The following is a 15,440-nucleotide window of genomic DNA, read 5'->3' as shown; positions in this document are numbered from 1 at the left end:
CCAAATATGCATAAAAATGTTTTGCCATTGAGATCTTCAGTTTTGACACAGAGTATTTTGTGAACTTGGATGAATGTGGAAGAGGCAAAAAGGGACAAATGGGGCAGTGTTCATGGGAAGCGGCATGTTTGAGCCAAGCTTGCCGGCTGAGAGTGCTCTGAAGAAGCTGATGGTGCAGGGCAGGCACGAGCTAGCTGGGGCAGGGATGCTCAGTACCGGCTCTCACCGAGCACACCCTTTCTGAGGAGTCGCAGTGTATATAATCGTGAAGACTGGAAAGTGTCCAGGCTAGAAAGGCAGACAGAAGATCAGTGGGGAAGCCTTTGTGTGCCTTACCTGCAGCCAACAAACCCAGGGCCTGTTAGAAAGCCATAGCCCAGTCCAGGTAGTGATCACAGGCAATTACAGGGTAGTGACAGAGGCTCTTAGAGTCTAGTTAGTGGGGTTAAATGAAATAACTAGTCTCCTGTTGCCCATTCACTGCCTGGCGTGATCACTCATGAGTTTTGGCCCTTGTAATTAAGTCTTAGGTTAACCAAATTTCTTTCTCTAGCCCTGGGTTTGTTGGTTTCACACTGGGCACATGGTACTCACCCAGTGATCTAATCTGATGGCAGGGGCTGATGACTAAGAGCCATTGGGCTGGATTAAGAAGGAGAGTCCCAGAGCCAACCCAAGAGGGAGCATGAAGTTCGGTTCATTTTACCATCACCTCATTTAAGGAAACCGGGGCTCTCAGAGCCTGTTGAGACAAGATGAATGCATACCCTTCCCCAGACTTACTAGCAGGCGGTTTCAAAAGTGTGCTTTGAAATTGGTTATTTGGAATTTGGGACATAGAGTCATCCTAAAACAAAGCCTGGTATGATGGTCCTTTGCATCTCCCAGGCAGCCCCAGGTTCAGATCACAAGCAAAAAAGGGATTTAGGGACTTAAATCTGAAGGAGCCCAGTTGTCACAGAACACTACGGAATGCAGGCTTACGCATTTTAGGGTTGATGCCGGTGCAGCCCCTCAAGAAGTGAGTCTCCATTCAGCCCCCAGAAGGATGAGAAGCAGCCATATTATAGAAAGAGTATCTGGCTTGAATCAAGGGATGTGGGTGCAAATCCCGAAGGATCCCAGACCTCTGCTGATTTTCACTGCCTCACACTGCCTCACTCCGTGCCTAGCACGGAGTAGACGTTCAGTAAAACCGTAGCCTACACGTCTTAAGGCCAGATACTCTTATTTCTGTGTTTCGGAGCAGTGTGATATAGTTGCCTAACATGGGAAGGGTCCAGAGAGAGCCAGCTAGCCAGACTGGGCCGTGGCTTCTGTCACCCTGGGGGGTGGCCATGGGGGCTGGGCCAGCTCTGGTCGGCTGACCAGGCCTTTCTTCCAGTGAGGTCATATGATACTGGAAGGCGACTCAGACCAGGACGGTCACATTGGGAGAGGTAGAAAGTGGTTGATTCTGGATATATTTTTAAGGTTGGACGCACAGAATTTCCTGGTGGATTGGGCAAGAATGTGAAAGGGAGACAAAGATACAAATGTAGGGATCTGAAGGGGTACGTGCACCCCGATGTTTATAGCAGCAATGTCCACAATAGCCAAACTGTGGAAAGAGCCAAGACGTCCATTGACAGATGAATGGATAAAGAAGATGTGGTATATATATACAATGGAATATGCAGCCATCAAAAGGAATGAGATCTTGCCATTTGCAATGACGTGGATGGAACTGGAGGGTGTTATGCTGAGTGAAATAAGTCAGTCAGAGAAAGACACATATCATATGACTTCACTGATATGAAGAATTCTTAATCTCAGGAAACAAACTGAGGGTTGCTGGAGTGGGGGTGGGGTGGGAGGGATGGGGTGGCTGGGTGATAGACATTGCGGAGGGTATGTGCTATGGTGAGCACTGTGAATTGTGCAAGACTGTTGAATCACAGATCTGTACCTCTGAAACAAATAATGCAATATATGTTAAGAAAAAAAAAAGATAGCAGGAGGGGAAGAATGAAGGGGGGTAAATCGGAGGCGGAGACGAACCATGAGAGACGATGGACTTTGAAAAACAAACTGAGAGTTCTAGAGGGGAGGGGGTCGGGGGACGGGTTAGCCTGCTGATGGGTATTAAAGAGGGCACGTTCTGCGTGGAGCACTGGGTGTTATGCACAAACAATGAATCATGGAACACTACATCAAAAACTAATGATGTAATGTATGGTGATTAACATAACAATAAAAATTTAAAGAAAAAAAAGAATGTGAAAGGGAGAGAGAAATCAAAGATGACTTTGAGGTTTCTTCTTGAAGGACACGAAAGATGCATTGCTCTCAGCTGAGTTTGGGACGGCTCCAGCAGAGATGGAACAGGCCTGGGGAGATCAGTAGTGCCATTTTGTGTATATTGAATTAGCCTTTCAGCGTATATAGATCTGGTCGAGTGTGGGATGTGTGAACATCGCAATATTACCCAAAGACCTGTGTCTCCAAGTGGAACTTGACAGCAACAGAGAAACCTGACCTTTCACCATCCAAGACAACATAATCACTGAAAGGGCCCAAGGAAGTCAGCTTAAGAGCTTCCATCTAGGATCACATTCTGACATCACATTCCAAGTTCTCCCTACTTGGAAATTATTCCTTTTTTTTTTTTTTAAGATTTTATTTATTTGAGAGAGAGAGAGAATGAGAGAGAGCATGAGAGGAGGGAGGGTCAGAGGGAGAAGCAGACTCCCCACTGAGCAGGGAGCCCGATATGGGACTCGATTCCGCGATTCCAGGATCATGACCTGAGCTGAAGGCAGTCGCTTAACCGACTGAGCTACCCAGGCGCCCCCTTTTTCTGTAGTCACAAGTAAAACAGTTTCCTAACTTCAAAGCCACCAAATTTGGTTGACTTCAGATTCCATGAGGCTGCAGGACTAATTAGGATTTAAGAGCATCTGGGTGTGTCATCTGCTGCCCCTTTGGGGGCTAGAATTGATCTGGCTTCTCTATTTGCAAGCGGTTACAGCTTTTACTACCCAGGCTTAGTATTACCCAACACACACCAGCTCTTGATATTCTCTTATTTGGTGGATAAAAGGCGAGGTGTAAAAGTGTATAGAGGCCAGGAGTCCAGATCTTTAAAGTAAGTATATAATATACAGGTGCTCACCACACAACAAAGACTGGAGGTAATGCATTAAAATTTTACAAGTGATTATTTGCATAGAGAGACTGTAAGTAGTATCTTTCCTTTTTGCGCTTTTTGGTGTGTAATGAAAATGTGTTTTGCTTAAATAATCAGCAATGATAGTAAGCATGTGGTAAAGATGATGAGCACCACAGCCACGTGACCCTCTCCTCTGTGGCCCCCCCAGCTCACCATCTGCTACCTGGACATGCTGATGACCAGTGAGGAGCGCCGAGAGCAGCTGAGGGACCAGTACTGTTTTGAATGTGACTGTTTGCGATGCCAAACCCAAGACAAGGTATGTGGTGGGTGGGGGGGGGGGGCGAGACCAGCTTGGAGCATCTCCCAGGCACGATCCCAGTGACCTCTCAGAGAACCCCACTTTTCTTTCATTAATCCACAAAGAAATGACTCTCAGTGCAGAGTGGGAAACTAAGGTGGATAAAAAGAATGCATTGTGGGGCACATGTTTTATCTCCTTGAATTTTTATCACCCACGAAGCAGTGAGAGGTTTAATCTCAGGTAGAGATCCATGGAGCTTAGATTCTAGAGGAATATAGACGTTAAACATATAATGAAAAGGACATTGAAGGCCGGAGCGCTGTTAGATCATACAACAGGGGGGTTAGGGTACATTATGGCTGGTAAGCTACCGCTCAATTAGTGAATGTACTGAGTCATTCCTAGTTTTTTATTTCCTTAAAATTTGTTCTGTAAGGCTTTTTGCTATAACGCTTATGGCAGAGAGAGCTCACTTATCTCTAGCAACTTTTACTCTCTGAGAAAGGAAGAAAAGCCAAAATAAATGCCACAAAGACAATGGATGAACTTAGGTTTAAAAAAAAAGATAATGAATGAACTTTTCTCCTATTATTCATGTGCTTTCCTCACATTGAACCTATTGACTTTTGGTTTGCAGACAATTGAGTTATCTGATTAATAATTCTTACTTTTGCAGAGTGTTTTGCATTTGTGGGAATTCTTTTGTAATTACTATGTCATTTAACTCAATAATTGTGAATTAGGAAATGCAACTCAGAAAGGTTTGGAGGTGTGCCTGTGGGAGACTCTGGGTGAAGAAAACGGGGCAGAACCAAGTCTCAAACTTAGATCTTTTGACTGAATCTAGTGCTCCTTCCTCTCTACCATAGAGCCACCTGTGGTCTCTGGTGCCAGGATCGATGGAGAAAGGTTTCTGTTTGCCTGAAGGAGAAGGGACCATGCACTCATTCTAATGAGGCAGGAATCAGTGAACACGATTAGTTTTTAATGAAAAAGAAATAAATGTGCTAAATGGGAAAAGTTGGATCCACTGCTAATACCTGCCCAAGATTCAGTCCACTTTAGCTTTAGCCTTTTGCGACAGCCACACATGCTAGAATTATAGGGGATCCCCTGGGATTTCAACCCAGACCGTAATCTGCAATGGCAAGAAGCAAGCTATCTTCCCACCAGCCTCCTTGAAGGGGAGGTCTTAGATTTAGTGCCTCTTACACTCCATCTGTATTGTAGACCCACAAAAACTTTCTTGGGTAGGTGCTTGTATTTTATTAAAATTGGGGTCATGTTCACTTTTGGGTTTTTTTGGTGTAGTTGAAATAGGGTTAGAAATTGTCTATTAGGAAAAGGCTTAGCCTAAAATAACAGATAACGCAACTAAAATGGTCCCAGGATGACTGATGCCCTCAACCCTCAGCCAGCGTGTCCAAGCTCTAGACATGAAGAAGAAGGGGTAATAAAAAGCAAAGAACAAAGGGCAAAGCTCCTAGGGATTTCCACCTACACTTGATTGTTCAGAACTGTATTGTATGACGCCTGTTAGCTGTAAAAGAGGTGAGGAAACTACATTTTTAGGTTTTCAGCCTTTAAACTGGAGGAAGACAAGGGAGAGGAAGGTTGTGAGTGGCTTTTGCATAGCTGATCTACAGTGTCCACCGTGTTCATTGAGACCATTTTCTTTCCTCTTTTGAGCTAAATGTTTAATATCGCATTAGGGTTCTCCAGAAAAAGAGCACAACAGGGGTGTGTGTGTGTGTGTGCATGCGTGTGTGTGTGTGTGTGTGTGTGTGTATGTGTGTTTAAAGGAGTAGTGGGGGGATATTTATTATAAGGAGTTGGCTCATGTGATTGTGGAGACTGAGAAGTTCCAAGACCTGCAGTTGGTAAATGGGAGACCCCTGGTGAAATTCTAGTCTGACCCAGGAAGAGCCAGCCTTTCATTTGAGTCCAAAGGCAGGAGGGAAAAAAACAGCTCGAAGGCAGTTGGGCAGGAGGAGTTCCCTCTTCCTTGTGTAGGGTTAGTCTTTGTTCTCCTCAGGCCTTCAAGTGATTGGGTGAGACCCACCCACATTGGGGAGGGCAGTCTACTGATTCAAATGTGAATCTCATCCAAAAGCAGCCTCACACACATACCCAGAATAATGTTTAACCAAATACCCGGACACCCTGTGACCCAGTCAAATTGATACATAACATTAACCATCATAAATGTTGTGTTAGAGATGGGCCAAATGGTAACATGAAAAGGTACTTAATAATTCTGCTAGATTCTAATCCATTCTGTGCCTGACAGACTGAGTGGCCTTGGGCAAATCATTCAACCTCTCAGATTTATTTCATCATCTGTCATACAAGGGACCCATATCTCATTGTGGTTTTGATCTGCATTTCCTCCGTGGTCACTATGTTGAACATCTTTGCATGTACCTGTTGGCCATCTGTATCTCTTCACACCTGTCAGAATGGCTAGAATCAAAAAGACAAGAAATAACAAGCGTTGGTGAGGTTGTGGAGAAAAGGGAATGCTTGTGTGTTACGTTATTGGTGGGAATGCAAACCCGGGTGGCCACTATGGAAAACAGTTTGGAGGTTCCTCAAAAATTTAAAAATAGAACAACCATATGATCCAGTAATTTTGCTTCTGGGTATTTATCTAAAGGAAATGAAAACACTAACTTGAAAAGATCTCTGCATCCTCATGTTCACTGCAACATTATTTGCAATAACCAAGACATGGAAACAACTTTAACTGTCCATCCATAGATGAATGGTTCAAGAAAATGTGGTATATATACACTGGGAGATTATTCAGCCGTTGAAAACAAGGGATTCTGGCCATTTGCAAGAATATGGATGGACCTTGGGGGCATTATGCTAATTGAAATAAGTCAGACAGAGAAAGACAAACACGGTATATAACACAACGGAATTAAATTGGATGCTCTTAAAGCCCCTTCCAGCTCTATTATCCCATGTTTCTCTGAAATGTTTCCTAGGAGAAGTGAGTGGGGTGTGTATTGAGATGAGAATAGAAACGTGATTTCAGTTAGCTCATCAGTTATATTTTCAAGTTTCTCTTTACCTGAGAATTTTGTTTTGTTTTGTGACGTAAACATCCCTCCTGAAATCTCTGTATTGCTGATTTGCTTTGAAAAAATAAGACACAGGTGAATCCAGCTTAATGCATTCCACAAAGATTATGAATTCAAAACTACTTCAGTCAGAATTAAATTTACTTCAGTTCCTAGGCTTAAAGTTTTCAAGATTATTTTTCTGCTTTTCTTGGACCCTAAGAAATTCATCTCACCAGGTTTCCGTGTGAGGCAGTATTTATTACAGTGCTTGAATCTGCATGGTGCTGGACTCACGCGCTGGCCTGTCTCAGGAAGGCAGGAGGCCTAACAGAGCAGCTGTGATTTGCATGTGTGGGGCTAGGTGTCATTTCTAGTCATCAGCAGCTTAATTTCTGGAAGGAATAGACCTTACCTTCTAAGGGAGGCTTTGGAACAATTTGGCATCTCCTGTGGTTTGCCCAGGTCAGAATCCGAGGCCATAGAAGCAGAATAATAGACCAGTGGGAATTGATTTTTCCCTTAAGTTTGTGGGCAGTAGGCAGCATGCTTCCTTGGATGTCGCCTGCTTTGTGGCAAGAAAAAGCTGTGTTTCTTGGCCATGTCACTTTTTCTTTCCTAAAGCCTCTTACGTTTGATCCTTCTAAAACACGGTGTCTGTCAGTTTACTAATAACACCATTGCCTCACCTCACTCCTGGATTATTGAAATAGCCCCTAATTGGTCCCCTGGCCCTCCATGTCCCCTTGATCATCCATCCTGCACACTGTCCTACAGTAAGTTTTCTGAACCACCACGGTTTCCATGTCATTGCTTTGCTCAGAATTTTGGAAAACATTTGCCATTGGCTTTAATCTTCAGGATAAACCTCAGACTCTTAGCTCGGCATTGGAGGCCATGACCCCAAAGTCCAAGCTACCCTTTTTCCCTTCCTTTCCCTTCCTTCCCCAGTGCGTTCTGTCTCATTATACCTCCCACCACTCAGAAGCCTCCAAAGGGCTTCCAGGCACACATCCATACACATCTCTCTACATATCACTGTAAGTATGTAAATGTAGGCAGATGTGCATGTGTGCTATAATGGCTGTAAATCTTAGGTTGATTTGTGAAATAAGAGTGACAGGAAATAAGACAAAAGCAAGTCAGTGCCCCAAAGGCATTCCGTGTGATCCTATAAAGTGACCAGAAACCAATCACAAATTACTCTAAATCTCCCAACAGCCAAAGCTGAAGGACTGAGTCAGAATTTACAGTAGCTGTGAGGTTGGATACATACCTGTTCCTCGGCCAAAGCCCAGTTTTTCCTGGTACTGAGGCCAGAGCCACTCCAAAGGGTCCCAAAGATGCAGTGGGCAACGTCCTCAGCAGACTCCATAATTATTTAAATAGCTGATTTTTTATAATATTTTTCAATGTGGGTGATAGACATAATTTCAAATTGTAACTTAATAGAAGAAGTAACACGAAGGGTTAAAATTTATATAGTCTTGTTTCCTATCTCTCTGATGGTTTGCTCCCTTCTAAGAATAAAATTTACACTGTACCAAGGGAAGCAAGGACTGCATACACTTCAGATGATCCTTCATTAATGGTATTTCTTGCAGTCTTTTCAATTCTTTATTTTAATTTTTATTAAAGTGATACATGCATACAGTCTGAAAAATCCAAGTGCTAGAAGCCAGTTCAAAACACTAGTACACTTTCCCTCTCCTGCTTCCTTTCGGCTTTGGCATTTATTCTCTGTTTCTAAAGCTAAAGCTCCCTTAAATCACATCCTAGGGATGTTGTTTGCTACTGGGTTGGTTTAAGGACTATTGTTTATTCTTAGGATTTCAAGTTTGGGTTTTTTTCCATATCTCCCGGTTTATGTTTTATTTCTCCCTATCTCTGCTTCATACCTTCATATTCTCTCCTCCTGAGTCCTCCTCTGTTACTTACCTTTTTGAGCATCTGCATTATACCCTGAGAGTCTTGGTCAGTCAGAGCCATAGCTTATCCACTAGAGTGAACTCATGTTCTGATCTTTGATTTTTGTTGGTTATCTTCCTTAGCATTGCATTTCACTAAGTGGTTTAGAATTTTATAATGCAAGCTCGTTTGGAGTAGGAAGTATTTTGGGTTTTCCTCCTTTCTCTCCTTCTGTGCTCATCCCCTCTGTCTTCTGGCCTTGCACTTGCCTCTCCCAGACCCCTCAGATGTCATGGCATTTGGAACCGATGTGCCACAGTGATGTTGAGGCTCTGCAGACCCGGTTACTTAGGTGATGGGCATCTTGGCGCTCTATACCTAGAAGTGTGTCTTCTGACCTTTCCAGGCCCAGAGCTTCCTATATATCCTCAGCCTAAGGGAACAGGTCATCAGCCCTGTGTCTTCAGCCTCTTTTTATAAACAAAGGAGCCTTACCTGGGCTTGACTCACCTTTCTTACGTGAAACATTTCTATCCCTCCTAACCGCAGGAATGGAACGTGTGCCTGCTACCGCCTGCTTCCAGACCCGAGGCCCTAGCTTCAGCTTGGCGTTTTGCTTTGCATTTCTGTTCTATTTTTGGTCCAGGGAGACGTCTTTTCTTGTTTTTGAATTAATAAAGCTATTTTTGGTTTCGCTTTTTCTCTTTTACTCACTATTGCTGTGGGGTTTGGGGTAAAGGGGAGCACTTTAAAGTCTGACCTTACAGCATCTTGATCGGACATCTGCGATTTGCTTTTCAAGCATGTAGGTGTGAATTCAAGGCTTTGGAGGCAAAGGAAGACGTGAGGATAAACGATTGAATTCTCCTGAGGGCTTCCAAGCATGTGTGCACCTTTTACCCCATACCAGCCTGTCTGAGATCCCAGAGAAGGGGTCTAGATCCTTTATCACAGGGCCTTCTGTGGAGAGAGACTTGAGCAGAGTCATTCTGAAAACGTTGAATAAATGGCTCTGTGGGCAGGGGGAAGCAGGGGGGAAGCCCTAATACGCTTCTCATTCCTGATGCTACAATGCTAGGTCCGCTTCCTCTTGATCTCTTCATAGAAATGAAGTGCTGTTAGTTATCGTCCTTGGTAATTATTTCAGCCCGTGTTTGAAGATCCTCTTGTGTACCATGGAATTTCCTCTCTTTGGTCCCTTCTGAGGCCCTCCCTGACACGTGTGCATTATGGAGCCCGGAAGTGGCCCAGCATCCTACATGGGGAGCGCCTTCCAGGGGTGCTGTGCTTGGTTCCTGCATATACTGTACCTCAACGGGGCTATTCCGCTAAACTCTGGTAAGCAGGCAGCAGAGGCCGAGTGAGCCAAGGAAGAAATGGTGTTTCGCTGAAGAAGTAACCAAGGCAGTGCTAGAATTAAAGCTGTAGTCAAAGGACCTGAGTTCTCTGCCCAAGAGGAAGTTGATGGTAACTTGAGTCTATTTAAAATACGAGCAATTACTTAAAGGTCATTAGGTAAACCAAGATTTTTTTTCTGCTCCCTTCTTCCATTTTGCTAAATTAATTGTAAGCAGAAATGCCTTGTGGCGGACCGATGAGCTCAACCAGCTCTGAGTTGTTTCATATTACAGGTTTTAACAGCCTCAGTGGAGTGTGTGCCCTGTGTCTAATGTTTTCATCATAATGGCATTACATTATCTTCAGGAGGAGTTGGCAGGGGATTGAAGAATGGTGTGCGTCTGTGTGTATGTGTGTGTGAGAGAGAGACAAAACAAGACAGATTTTAAGGGGTCTAAGCCCAGTATGAGTGTGTGTTATCTCTGCCTTGCTTCTCCCAACAACAGAAGAAAGGGTTTCCCTGGAGTGAGCGCAGTGCTGGCTTGTCCCGAATGTTCAAGGGAGGAAGGGAGTTTATTGACTTCATGACCACACAATCCCATCTGCAATGTTACCATGAAATGGGAGAGGCTCCTGGGCTTGGTAAAACTGTCTATAAAGTTGGCCCGGGAAATAAACAATGTAGCTATTGTGTCTCCTTGGAACATGCTGCTGGCCACATCACAGCCCTGCCTTCTCCCCAGAGAGTAGACAGCTGGGCTCCCAGGCTGCTGCAGGGTGCTCTGGTGCATTCAGAAGTCCACCCCAGGGCAAGAAGAGGGTGGCTCCACAGTTTGTGGTGACAGGAATTCTGTCTCACAACCATTCCAATTCTTGCACAAAAACGCTTTTCTTCTAGCTGTGGTCTGCAAGAAGCTCCGGCTCAGGGAAGATTGGGGGAGGGTAGTGACAGCTACTGGGACACAGGAGTCTGTGTTCCTGTGTCCCGGTCACCGTACCTAGCCCAACACAGGGCACACAGTGTTCAAGAAGTGCTGGAGAAGGAGTGACCTTTCTCAGGGAATGTTCCATATTATGATGCCTGCTAAAACTTTGGGGCACTTCCCACATGCTTGGTACTTTGCTGAGTGATTTATACACCTCATCTCATTCAGTTGCCATGACTTGAGGAGGGTGGTGGTTGCCCTTATTCCTATTGTGCGGATGAAGTAACTGGGGCTTTTAGCTGCAGAGGCTATAACCCTAACCTCTCCACTATGCTGTCTCTATAAGTTTATGAATAGCAAATATACTCTTGCTATCTTTTAAAAATTCAAGTATCTGGGCACCTGGGTGGCTCAGTCAGTTGGGCGTCTGCCTTTGGCTCAGGTCATGATATCAGGGTCCTGGGATTGAGCCCTGCATCAGGCTCCTTGCTCAGTGGGGAGCCTGCTTCTCCCTCTGCCCCTCTCCCTGCTCACATTCTCTCTTGATATCTCTCTCAAATAAATAAATCTTTAAAGAAATAAAATAAAATTCAAGTATCATTTTCATTCAGTAAAATTCACTGTTTTTAGTATGCAGTGCTGTGAGTTTTGACAAATGTATATAGTCTGCAACCACCACCACTACTCAAAGAACAGTCTACCTTCCTGCCCCAGATCCCCTCGTGCCACTTTCTAGTCTGCCCTCCCCCACTCTGCCTCTGCTGACCTCTGATCTGCTTTCCGCCCCTGTAGCTTTACCTTTCTCAGCATGTCGCATGAACCAATCCAGTCGTTCCATTCTGGGTTCCTTCACTTAACATTATGCATCCGATATTCAGCCGTGTTACTTGACATGTAACTCTCTAATCTCAGTATCGGGTTCCTTTTTATTGCCAAATCGTGTTCTATTATGTGGCTGTTCCACAGTTTACCCGTGCATCAGTTGAAGGACGCTCGGTTCTTTTCAGTGCTTGTTGATCATAATACAGCCACTGTAAACATTCACGTGCAGGCTGTTGGGGGAATGTAAGTTCTTGTTCCCTCCGCGTGATCCCTGGGATTCGGATGGCTGGGCTGCACGGCTGGCGTGTGTTTGACTTCATAAGGACTGCCCAGCTGTCCTCCAGTGTAGCTGTGCCACTTTGAATCCCCACGGGGATTGAGGGAGACTTTCAGTTACTCCACATGCTTGCCAGCACTTGATTTTCTCAGTTTTTCTTTTGTTTGTAATCATTCCAGTAGATGTGTAGTGATGTAAAAAAAAAAAAAAAAAAATGCGGTTGGTATTTTGATAGGGATTGCGTTGAATCTGTAGATTGCTTTGGGTTAGTGGAGACATTTTAACAATATTCTTGTTCTTCCGACCCATGAGCATGGAGTAGCTTTTTCATTTGTGTGTGTCATCTTCAATTTGTTTCATCAGTATTCTGTAGTTTCAGAGTGGAGGTGTTTTATCTCTCTGGCTAAGTTTATTCCTAAGCATTTTATTCTTTTTGGTGCAGTTGTAAATGGGATTCTTTTCTTATTTCTCTTCCTTTATTAGTGTATAGAAATGCCACAGATTTCTGTATATTGATTTTGTATTCTCCAACCTTACTGGATTCTTTTATCAGTTCTAGTAGTTTTTGGTGCAGTCTTTAGGGTGTTCTGTGTGTAGTATCATGTCATTTGCAAATAGTGAAAGTTTTACCTCTTCATCAATTTTGATGCCTTTTATTTCTTTTTCTTATCTGATTGCTGTGGCTAGGATTTCCAGTGTTATGTTGCATAAAAGTGGCAAATTAGACATCCTTGTCTTGTTCCTCAGTTTTTCACCCTTGAGTATGATGTCAGCTGTGCATTTTTCATATATGGTTTTTATTATGGTGAGGTGTGTTCCCTCTAAACCTACTTAGTTGAGGGTTTTGATCATGAATGGATGTTGTGCTTTGTCACATGCTTTTGTGGCATCTACTGAGATGATCATATGGTTCTTATCCTTTTTCTTGTGGATGTGATGTATCACACTGATTGATTTGTGAATAGTGAGACGCACTTTTATCCCAGGAATTGAATCCCATTTGATCGTGGTGAATGATTTTTTAATGTTTTGTTAGATTCAATTTGTTAGTATACTATTGAGGATTTTTGCGTCTATGTTCGTGAGAGATACTGGCTGGTAGTTCTTTTTTTTTTTTTTTTTGTCATGTCTTTTATCTGGTTTTGGTATCAGGTAATGCTAGCCTCATAGAATGAATTCGGAAGCTTTTCTTTGTCTTATAATTTTTGGAATAGTTTGAGAAGAATAGGTATTAATTCATCTTTAAATATTTGGTAGAATTCACATGTGAGGCTGTGGTCCTGGACCTTTATTTGTTGGGAGTGTTTTAATTACTGATTCAATTTCATTGTTGATAATTGGTCTGTTCAAATTTTCTATTTTTCCTCATTCAGTTCTCACAGGTTATATGTTTCTAGGAATTTATCCACTTCTTCTAGGTCGTCCAATTTGTTGGCATATAATTTTTCATAATATTCTCTTATAGTGCTTTGTATTTCTGTGTAGTCATTTTTATTTCTTTTCTCTCATTTCTGATTTTGTTTATTTGAGTCCTCTCTCTCTTTGATGAGTCTGGCTAGAGGTTTATCAATTTTGTTTATCTTTTCAAAAAACCAGCTCCTGATTTCATTGATCTCTTTTATTCCTTTTTTAGTTTCTATTTCATTAATTTCTGCTCTAATCTTTATGAGTTCCTAACTTATACTGGTTTGGTTTGGTTTGTTCTTTTGTTGGCTTCTTTAGATATAAGGTTAGGTTGTCTCTTTGAGCTTTTTCTTGCTTCTTGAGGTAGGCCTGTATTGCTATAAACTTCCCTCCCATAACAAAACAGCTTTTGCTGCATCCCAGAGTTTGGACCATTGGGTTTCATTTTCATTTGTCTCCATGTATTTTTTTATTCTCTCTTTGATTTCTTGGTTGACCCATTCATTGTTTAGTAGCATGTTATTAACCTCCATGTATTTGTTCTCTTTGCAGATTTTTCCTTGTGGTTGATTTCTAACTTCATAGTGTTGTGGTTGGGGAAGGTACATGGAATGACTTCAGCCTTTTTGAATTTGTTGAGACTTGTTTTGTGGCCTAACATGTGATCTGTTCTGGAGAATGTTCCATGTGCACTTGAAAAGAATGTGTATTCTGCTGTTTTAGGATAGAATGTTCTGAATATATGTTTTAAATCCATGTGGTCTGATATGTCATTCAAAGCCACTGTGATGATTTTGTTTGGATGATTTATCTGTTGATGTAAATAGGGTGTTACAGCACCCCCCCCACTATTGTATTACTATCTGTTATTTCCTTCTTGTTTGTTATTAACTGCTTTATGTATTGGGGAGCTCCCATGTTGGGTGCATAAATATTAACAATTGTTATATCTTCTTCTTGGGTTATTTCCTTTATGTTTATATAGTGTCCCTTCTTTGTCTCTTGTTACAGTCTTTGCTTCAAAGTCTGTTTTGTCTGATAGAAGTATTGCTATCTTGGCTTTCTTTTCACTTCCAATTACGTGCTAAATGTTACTTCACTTTGAATCTGCATGTGGCTTGAGGTCTGAAATAAGTCTCTTGTAGGCAGCATATAGATGGGTCCTTTTTATCCATTCTGTCACCCCATGTCTTTTGATTGGAGCATTGAGTCCATTTACATCCACAGTAATTATTGATAGGTAAGCACTTATTGTCATTTCATTACTTGTTTTATGGTTGTTTTGTAGCTTTTCTCTGCAGAACCTGGCATTTCCAGGGTGTCTCCTGTGTGTTGCATGTGCTGTTGAGGGGACCTCCAGCAGCCTGGGACCACTCCTGTTGAGCCCTCCTGGGGTGGGGGGTGGTGTATCTGCAGAAGAACGCAGGGGCAGGCTGTGCTGTTGGCAAGCTAGGGGGAGAGTGTTGATGCAGCACTGGTTCCTGCAGGTGTCCATGTATCTAAGCTGGGGGGCAGGGGAGGGAAATGGCACCAGCTCTTTTGTTCTTGGAGAAGTCTCCCAAAGATCCCTACCCACTGCAGCACAAGCTCTGAGATGAGTAAATAAATCTCCAGTCTCCTTTCTGTATTCCCCAGGCATTTTCCAAACTGCTGTTTCTGGGCTGTATCTCAGCTGGGCTGTTTGTTCTCTCTGTTTTCTGTTGCCCTTGCAGCTCTCCCAGAGTCACGCCCACTGATTTTTAAATTCCAGGTGTTAAGCCCCACTCATTGTGAGAACTCTGGATGTTAGGCCCCTCTAGGTTTCAAAGCCAGATGTTATTGGGATTCATCTTCCCCATGCGGGTCCCCTATGCCTGGGGTGGCTTGTGTGGGGGTCTGCACCTCTTCCCTCCCTGTGACCACAGATCCCTCCCTCTTGTGAAGTTTCCTGGGTCTGTTTTGCTCCCAACCATGTCTCTGCCCTTCTTACTCTTCTCCTGGCCTCCTCTCTACATTTAATGGTGAAGAGTCTGTCCTGCCAGTCTTTGGGTCATTTTCTGTTATTTACACCGATGTGGGTGTATCTAGTTGTATCTGTGGACAGGTGAGTTTAGGATCCTCCTACTGTGCCATCTTTCTAAAGTCTAGAGTTCTTTCTTCTTTTTTTTTTTAAGATTTATTTATTTTAAAGATTTTATTTATTTATTTGACAGAGAGAGACACAGCGAGAGAAGGAACACAAGCAGGGGGAGTGGGAGAGGGA

General features: G+C 43.1%; 1 protein-coding gene across 2 annotated transcripts in view; it reads left to right on the top strand.

The window, feature by feature from the left end:
- Window positions 1-15,440, top strand: part of SMYD3 (SET and MYND domain containing 3) — a 708,338-nt gene that overhangs the window by 563,067 nt on the left and 129,831 nt on the right. For both annotated transcript variants that reach the window (XM_028111942.2, XM_088017182.1), the window contains exon 8: window positions 3,360-3,470. In XM_028111942.2, the coding sequence (XP_027967743.1) occupies window positions 3,360-3,470 (111 nt within the window). The remainder of the gene's footprint in view (window positions 1-3,359; window positions 3,471-15,440) is intronic.

Source organism: Eumetopias jubatus, unplaced genomic scaffold, assembly GCF_037043125.1.
Source record: "Eumetopias jubatus isolate StellerSeaLion01/CBP00866 unplaced genomic scaffold, mEumJub1_p1.0 scaffold_12, whole genome shotgun sequence".
In the NCBI taxonomy this organism is placed as follows: Eukaryota; Metazoa; Chordata; class Mammalia; order Carnivora; family Otariidae; genus Eumetopias; species Eumetopias jubatus.
Note: the sequence above shows the minus strand (reverse complement) of the source record. Positions and strands in the feature narration are given on the sequence as shown.